The 8250-nt window shown below is 52.6% G+C and overlaps 1 protein-coding gene across 1 annotated transcript; it reads right to left on the bottom strand.

Moving 5' to 3' along the window:
- Nucleotides 1–650: 650 nt before the first annotated feature.
- LOC128847660 (thaicobrin-like) lies at nt 651–7369 on the bottom strand. Its single transcript, XM_054047253.1, has 3 exons — nt 7280–7369; nt 4326–4428; nt 651–3338 (listed from the first exon to the last, which is right to left on the bottom strand). Exons 2-3 carry the CDS (start codon nt 4399–4401, stop codon nt 2833–2835), a joined length of 582 nt encoding a protein of 193 aa, XP_053903228.1. The 5' UTR covers nt 4402–4428; nt 7280–7369; the 3' UTR covers nt 651–2832.
- Between the last annotated feature and the right edge of the window lie 881 nt (nt 7370–8250).

Genomic DNA, 8250 nt, shown 5'->3' with positions numbered 1-8250 from the left:
CAGAGGCCCTGGGGGTTTTTCACCTTCCTCTGCAGCATGGGGCACAGGTCACTTGCTGGAAGATTCTCTGCACCTTGAAGTCTTTAAACCATGATTTGAGGAGTTCAATGGCTCAGACACAGGTTTGATACAGGAGTGGGTGGGTGAGATTCTGTGACCTGCGTTGTTCAGGAGGTCAGACTAGACGATCAATAATGGTCCCCTCTGACCTTAAAGTCTATGATTCTATGATTCATAAGTGGATTCTCAGCCCTGGTGGAGCAGCTGTAGTGGGGTTCCCGTTCCCAGGCTGCATGTTGCAGGGATGGAAAGGGGGCAGGGGCAAAGAAGAGGAGCCATCCCATTGTTCATAGTAGGGGAAAGGAAGAAAAATGAGGGAATGGATTTGCCTTGAGCTGCTGAGTAGAGCTGGGCAAAAAATCAATTTTTGGTTCAGTGGCCAACCCAGAAAAGAAATTGTTGAGGGTTAACCTGAACTGACTGACTCCTTGTTTTTTTCCTCAGCAAATATTCCAAAGCCATCTCATTTTAAATGACAATCTTCTTGAACTAAAAAAAAAAAAAAAAAAAATTCCAACCTGTGTTTGGCAGGCAAGGAGCTGGGAAAGGATTGAGAGGCAATGAAGTGAATAATGGGACTAAACGTTTATTGCAAAATCAGGGATATTTCTGCTAGTTACAGAAAAGCAGGAAGGACAAATAGGACACACTCTGAACAGAAATCCCCTCATTAACAGGCCTGGCACTGGGCTTTGTTTTATTCTGTGCATCTCACGGGACTTTCCCATTGACTCACTTCACATTTATTTCCTATTCCCGTTTGTAGGGACGCACAGCTCCCGAATCGCCAGTTCACGGGTGCGGCATACTGCGCCCATGGCTGCGAGGCCGGAGCGGCCTACACCCCAGTGCCTGCGATTGGGAAACTTATTGGCTGACCTGATCGTCACCCTCAGTGCTCGCTTTCACGTGCACAAAATATGGGTTTGTTAGGTCATGTTGATGGGTATTGTATGCTCCTCCTATGCACAAAAATTCAACCACTCATAAGTGTTGTAAACATAAAAGTAAAAAAATAAAAACCCCAGTAGAAAGTCCCTGAGAGGCTTTTTCGGCTACCAAGACCTGGCGCTCTGTCTCCTTCCTTTTTCGTCGCCACACCCGTTATTGCTCGAGTAGTCCCCACCCGGGCCATTGGCTTGTTTGTTAACTTGAATAAAACAGGGATGGAGATGAGGAAGGACCAGCCCATGATGGGCCAGGAGCATCATTCTCAAATGCCTCATGTCTCGTTCCCTTTCTATCACAGAGCAGAGACCATGCGTATGTCTACACAGCAACCAGGCACCCGTGGCTGGCCCATGCCAGCCAACTTGGGCGTGCGGGGCTCAGGCTACGGTGCTGTCTAGACTTCCAGGCTCGGGCTGGAGTCTGAGCTCTGAGACCCTCCTGTCTTGTGCTTGGCCTCAAGCTGGAGCACGGACGTCTATACCGATATTTTTAGCTCTACAGCCAGAGCCCCAAGAGCATGAATCAGCTGATCTGTGCTCTGGACACTCTGCCGTGGGTTTTTTATTGCCGTGTAGACGTTCCCTATGCTGCTCAGAGAGTCTCTGTGGAAGCACGACCAGAGACTAGGGAGTGAGTTTCACTTCCTCAAAACTATTTAAGTGCCTACGTCCTGCTGAGAATCTGGGCCTAGGAGGTTAGGAAGAGGACAAGACTAAGTTCTGAGTGAACTAGGGAGTCTTCCAGGCTCATCAAAGCTAAAAACGAAGGGTAGAGCTGCACTGCATTTTGGAGCCCATGGGAATGAGAGACTCAAGCTCATGGAGCTGGTGCTAGCGCTCTGAACGGTGCAGTGCGGACGGAGCTTTGAAATTGTGGCTCAGGGTCTGAAGCCCTCCCCCTCCCCAGGCTTCAGACCTGAGCTGCAACTTCTATGCAGCACATTCTGGAGCCCTCACGCAAGCCCCGCTAGTCCGAGACGCTTGAGCCGGGCTGGGATGACCCACAATGGGGCATAGACATTCCTGGAGGGCTTGTCTCCATGCAACACTGCACCTGTTTAACGAAAGCTGGGATTTAAGCCGCATGTAGTTAAACCCCTTCAAACGCCTGCATGGACCCTCTTAAATCAAGACAAATGATCCCTTTTAAGTCAATTAGGAGCAAGTTTAAGCGAAAGCCAGTCTTGCCAACCCCCCGTGTTCAAACATGATGAGTCAGGGCTCCTCAAAAATCAAGAGATTTTAAAAAAAATCGTTGTAGCACCTATACATGGATCAGGACTCTGTTGTGCAAGGTGCTGTACAGACCCAGATTAGAAAATGACCCCTTGATGCAAAGAGCTTACAGTAATAAATGTGGGATATTTTAATTTGTTGGAGCCTTTAGGAGTCACATTTTCAATCTTTCCTCTGCAACTCGGAGGGCTGGAAATTTCTTCCAGGTATTGAATGAATCTTCTTATTCCGTTTGTTTTATGAATTGTTAATTAATTAATTACCATCATTATTATATTAATGGATTGATTTAATAAGAGCTCAGATCCTGATGGAATCACAAGAAAAAAAACCCCACCAAATATCATGACACTCACAAGAAAACCACATGCGCTGGCAATGCTTAAAATTGAGCCACGCTGCTCGTAAGCCAAATTAAGATCATCCAGACTGGTGTTTGCTCCAGGTTCAAATTAAATCAGACCCTGATGCAAAGCCTGCATGTAGACAAGGCCGCAGAGGCTCGGGGGAGGCTGTGCAGGAAATGGCTAGAGAGAGGGGCACATTTCATGGGGGGGGGTCCCATTGGGATGTTTCCCCCAGTGCCTCAAGGGATCAGTGTGAGGTGGACTCCTCCGCCCAAGTAGAAGAAAGGGAAAACTTTTTCCCCATTGAAGGAGGCCAATATCATAGTCGTATGGTCATCTTCATAAAATGCCACCCAGTCCCCTTCGTAATCCAGACAAACCCCGATCTTCCCAGGCCTCCCACTATGAGGTTGGGGGGTCTCAGAGGAGCCGAATGCCTCCCTCCGCAGCCACCAGCGCCCTTGAGACCAGATCCCATTCTCGGGGCTAAGAGTGAGCCATTCCTTCCTCTTCACGGACTCTCTGGCGACCCCCACGGCCCACTCCCTCTGATCCCCAAACTCCACCTCCCAGTAATGTCTCCCTGAGGTGAACCCCTTGGAGCCCAGTACACAGGGAGCAAGATCAAATCTGTGGGGATTCTCAGGCAAGTCCTGTTGTGGTTTCTCTCCCGATCTCACAGATTTCCCATCGGGGGACACAATGAGCCAAGGGTTCGCGGTGTCAGGATCCAGAATCACATCCGCTGCGGGTGGGGAGAGAGAGAGAATCAGAGCATTAGATCTGGCTGTGTACAGCACATGGGGTCAGAAAGATCTACAGATACTGGGCTTCTCTCCCATAGACCATCCCTGGCAGTGCTCCAAGTATCTAGAGCTGAGTGAGTTCCGTGGGCATCTGGCCAACATTGCCAGCAACCAGTTTCATGCGTGCCTCGTGTATCTAGGTTCAACAGCCACAGCATTTGGGGTGCTCACTACCTGCATCCCACCTGGGAGTGCCTGGGAACGGTCATCCTCCACGAATTGCTTTAGGAGACTCCTCAACCACCAGCGTACCTGGGAAAGGGCATCCGCTCCTGTAGCCCCTTAGTGGTGGGGCTGGTCAAAAGTCTTCCTTCCCCTGAAACTGTTCCAGTGGCAATTGTGGGGTTTGATGAAAGGAAAAGGTTCTGCTTTCCTTGATTTTTTTTTTAAGTTGCTGTTTTTTCATTGAAAAACTAAACACACATCCGTGCAAAAAAACAGACCAAATTGATTATTTTTCCGTTGTTGGCCAAAACTTCTTCCATTTTCACTCTCCCTTCACCTTCCCCCAGCCCAAAAATGTTGCTTTCCAAGTTGGTGGTTGGTTGCTTGCTTTAAAGAAAGGTCACATTTTTCAGCGCGGGGGCAAATTTTCCAATCATCTCTATTTAAAAGCATGGGGCTCTTCCCCTCTGCCCAAGGCCCCACCCCTCCTCTTCTGCCTCCCCTCACCCGCTGGAGCCCAGAGCGCGCGCACACACACACACACCCCGCCAGCCCCAGTGCACCGGCTTCAGGGAGGAGCATGGGCCATGCAAGGCTGTTTGGGGAGGCACAGCCTTCCCCAGTTTATGCTATCCACCACCCATGCAAAAGCTTCCTCAGTCGCTGGAGTGCACCAGGAAGCTCATCAGAACCTTCAGTGGCTGTGAGAAAGCATCACACCGGGGAGTGTGTTAGGCTCAGGGTTAGGATGGATGGATTACCTTTGAATTTCTCCAGAAGCTCACTTCTCTGAGGGAAAGCCTCACGGATGAATTTTGAATCAGCAGGAAGAGTCATCTCCGCCTGAAACTTCCCTTCTGACCGCTAGAGATAAAAAACAAACCAACCAACTAACCAACCAAACCCAGAGATTAATAATGCCTCTTCAGCTGATTGTTCAATCCTAACAGATATCAAAGGCTTTATCTTTTGTCTTTGCCTTGGTGTGCAACTGTGGCAGGGTTGGCGTAAGCTTGAGTGTGATGGGGGATGCCGTCAGGAGAGGAATTAGTAAGGGTGAGACAAGGGGTTGCAGAGGAAGATACAGGGAGGAACGTGAGCGTGGTCAAGTTCAGGCTGAATATTGGACAACTTCTAGATCATGAGACGGGAGAGTATCAGGCTGTGGAATCATCTCCCAAGAGAACTGCCAGGATTGGGCGCTCCATCACTTTGGAGCAAACGTGGGCAAACTACGGCCCCTGAGCTTCCGGCCGGGGAGCCTAGTCCCCGGCTCCTCCCCTACTGTGCTCCCTTCCCCGCAGCCTCACCGCGCCGCGCCGCCAGCGCTCTGGCCCGCCGCTCCCGCTGGGCAGCGTGGGGAGCACAGCTGGCTCTGGCCGGGTGTGGCAGCTGAAAATTCCTGCTGCTGGTAAGGGGTTGGGGGGGTTGGGTAAGGGAGCAGGGGGTCCTGGGGAGCAGTCAGGAAGGAGGGGTGGTTGGATGGGGCAGAGGTTCTGAGGGGGCGGTCAGGGGAGGGGAACACGGAGGGTTGGGAGTGGGAATCCTGAGGGGCCTGTTGTGGGGCCTGTCAGGGGGCAGGGATGTAGATAGGGGTTGGGAGGGCAGTCAGGGTACAGGGAGCAGGTGGGGGTTGGATAAGGGGGTTGGATCCCAGAGGGCAGTTAGGGGCGGGGGCTCCCGGGAGGGGGTGGTCAGGGGACAAGGAGCAGAGGGTAGTTGGATAGGGGGTGGGAGTCCCAGGAGGGGGCAGTTAGGGGACAAGGAGCAAGAGGGGTTGGATGGGTCGGGGAGTCTGAGGGGGGCAGTCAGGGGGCGGGGAGTGGAAGGGGGCAGAGGCACAGCCTTCCCTACCCAGCCTTCCATACAGTTTCCTGTTCTGCCCCATTGTAACCCTGATGTGGCCCTCGGGCCAAAATGTTTGCCCACCCCTGCTTTGGAGTGTGGACACAAGACTGGACAAAAACCTAGAAAACTGGCTGCAGGGAGCAAATTTGCCTATGGGCGGCAGGAGAAACTTCCCCTGGGGGAGGCTAGCTCCCTGTCCCACCTCTTCCGCCCACGGCCCTGCCCACATTCTACCCGGGCACTGCTCAACCCCCACCCCACCACTTGCAGTGTCCCTCCTCTCCTCCAGCCTCTCCCCCTGTGGAGGGGAGCAGCGGGCGGGGGGTCTTGTGGGGGAAGGGTGGAGGAAAGGAGGGACACGGCCGGGACCTTCAGAGAGGGGGTGGAGTGGAGGAGAGGAGGGATTCACCAGGCAGCGGTGGGGCCTTGGGGAAGGGGTGGAGCAGAGACATGGCTTAGTCTCTCCTGGTCTATTAGACCACCACCTATGATCATGCCCTAGACATAGGCGCTGACTCCGTGGGTGCTCCGTGGCTCCAATCAAAGATAGAGAGTTACCTTCCCGTTCCCCGCCCTGTCTCTCTATTTCACAACCTGGCATTTCAGGACAACACGCCCTGCTACGGGCGGCAGGTATCATAGGCAGGTGGAGGCTGCGCCTCCCCAAACAGCCTAGCGTGGCCCCCGCCCATGCTCTGCCCCCAGGCCAGGCCCCCTCCTGCTGTTCTCAGTGCTCTGCCCTGGCCCAGGCTGGCTGGCCTGCCTCCCGCAGGGACTCAGAGTGGCTGGTGCGGGGGGCCATGCCTCCAGGAGACGCTGCCGCTCAGCGCTCCAAGACTGGCCACTTGGCACACCAGGGCTGGAGTCTCATCCCCTGGCCGCCCGGCGCTGGGGTCAGGGGCAGTGGTGGGGAGCAAAAGGGAGTGGGAGGGGTGGCGGAAGGGGAGGAGCCTCGTGCACAAGGAGAGGGGCAGGGGGTTAGCCTCTCCCAATGGCTGGGTCACCAGCCACCCCTGCGCCCTGCACTTAGCAGAGGAAAATATTTTCTGTAGATTTCCATTAGCCCTAACTGTACTTAAGGGTTGGTATTTTTCAAGCCATGACCAGATGACTCTATTGAGTAGTCTCTGGAAAGTCAGATCCTCTCAATAGGAGGGTAGGTGGCACAAGAAGGGACTTCTTGAGACCAGCCAGGCTAGAAGAAAAACAAACCACCCCAGCTTTCATTTGAATGGTGGAACTGATGCTCTTCACACAACACACACTGAAGTGGGCACGGTCCACACAGACATACAAAACTTGATTTCCAGAGATGCTAACAACCCAGAGCTTCCACTGTCTTTATGTGCCACTTCTTTGAGGCAGGGTTTTTTTTTCATTATTTACATGAATAAAATATATTTTTTCATAGTTTTGAGCTGAACAAAAATCAGAATTTGCCAGTTTGGGACGGATTTATTTATTTATTTATTTATTGGCAGTTTTGGGGAAAACTTTTTCAAGTGTTGGCACCTTTTGGCTGAATATTTTTTTCCCTTTTTGTGTGCGTCTGAAAACTGAAAAATAAATCAGGTTCTCACTTTCTTTTAAGTCAAAATTTTCTGTGGAGAAAACAAACATCCCAATTTCCAGGCAGTTCCAGTATTTGACCCTCTTCCCAGAAAAGACAAAAATAAAGTTAACTCTTGTTAAAAAGCAGGAAACAGCATTCCTAGATTTCACAAACCCATCCTGAGCAGACGGATTGCAATCCCTGTTAGAGACGTACCAAACGTCTGCTCCGATCAGAGGCCGTACAGCCGAGTCAAAGGACCCCTCACAAAGCTGTAACAAGTTGACCAAACACACAGCCCGCCAGATCCCTTACCTGCAAGCACAAGGTCTGCAGCTACTTCTCCGAAACTCCCCGACAGCCTTCTCAAGGGGGCTGGTTTGCAACCGGCTTATATACCTAGCCTCTCAAACCCTCTCTGTTACCAGCTCTCTCCCAGATTGCGAAATAAAATATATGTCCTGTTTGACAGCATTCCCAGCAGGCATGTTTGAGCTGAAGTTTCTCTGGCGAAAGATCTCTCTGTGCTCAGGGAAGGAGGTGGTTCTACCTGGTTCCTCTGAGCACTGGGTGATGCAGGCTTAGCGGGATTTGTGCTCATGGTTTGTAAACACCAGATTTCATACACAATCCCAGTGGTGCTGGAATATATCTAATAGTGGGGGTGCTGAAAGCCAGCCCCCTTTCCCCTGTCTGTGCCCCATCCCCAGAGCTGGGGCTGAGAGCAGGGCCCACTGGAAGGGTGGAACCCAGAAAGGGCTAAAGGGGCCAAGGATGGGGCCACAGCTGAGGACGGGCGTGGGGCTGGCAGTGGGACCCCGGGCATGGGCCAACAGCTGGGACCCCAGGCGCGGGACTGGGAGCCAGCGTGCGGGACTGGGACCAGAGCCTCGGGAGCAGGGCCAGCAGCCAGGACCCCGCCTGAGAGCCAGAAGTGGAGCCCCAGGCATGGGGCTGGGACCCCGCATGTGGGGCCAGGAGTGGAGCCCGGCTGTGGGGCCAGCAGCTGGGACCCCGCATGGGGATCCAGGAGTGGAGCCCCACGTAAAACCTGGGGGTGCTGCAGCAACCCCTGCATCCCAAATCCCACGCCTACGCACAAATCTAGACAGCTGGATGAAACAGCCTCCTGTTGGAGTATTTTCCTGGATTCACAGAAGGCAGAGCTCCTGCTGTGGAGTTCAGTTCCAATCTCCTCTTCACAGAATAGGGTGATCAGATGTTCCAATTTTACAGGGACAGTCATTATTTGGAGCTTTTTCTTATATAGGCTCCTATTACCCCCC

Source organism: Malaclemys terrapin, chromosome 13 (assembly GCF_027887155.1).
Source record: "Malaclemys terrapin pileata isolate rMalTer1 chromosome 13, rMalTer1.hap1, whole genome shotgun sequence".
NCBI lineage: Eukaryota > Metazoa > Chordata > Testudines > Emydidae > Malaclemys > Malaclemys terrapin.
This window is presented reverse-complemented; position numbering and strand designations above follow the sequence as displayed.

What these genes read in the sequence shown, in the direction of transcription:
- LOC128847660 (XM_054047253.1), bottom strand. Translation starts at nt 4,401, where the DNA reads ATGACTCTTCCTGCTGATTCAAAATTCATCCGTGAGGCTTTCCCTCAG. An exon ending in GCTTCTGGAGAAATTCAAAG is followed by an intron (nt 3,339 to 4,325) that starts GTAATCCATCCA and finishes CCCCACCCGCAG; the next exon opens with CGGATGTGATTCTGGATCCT.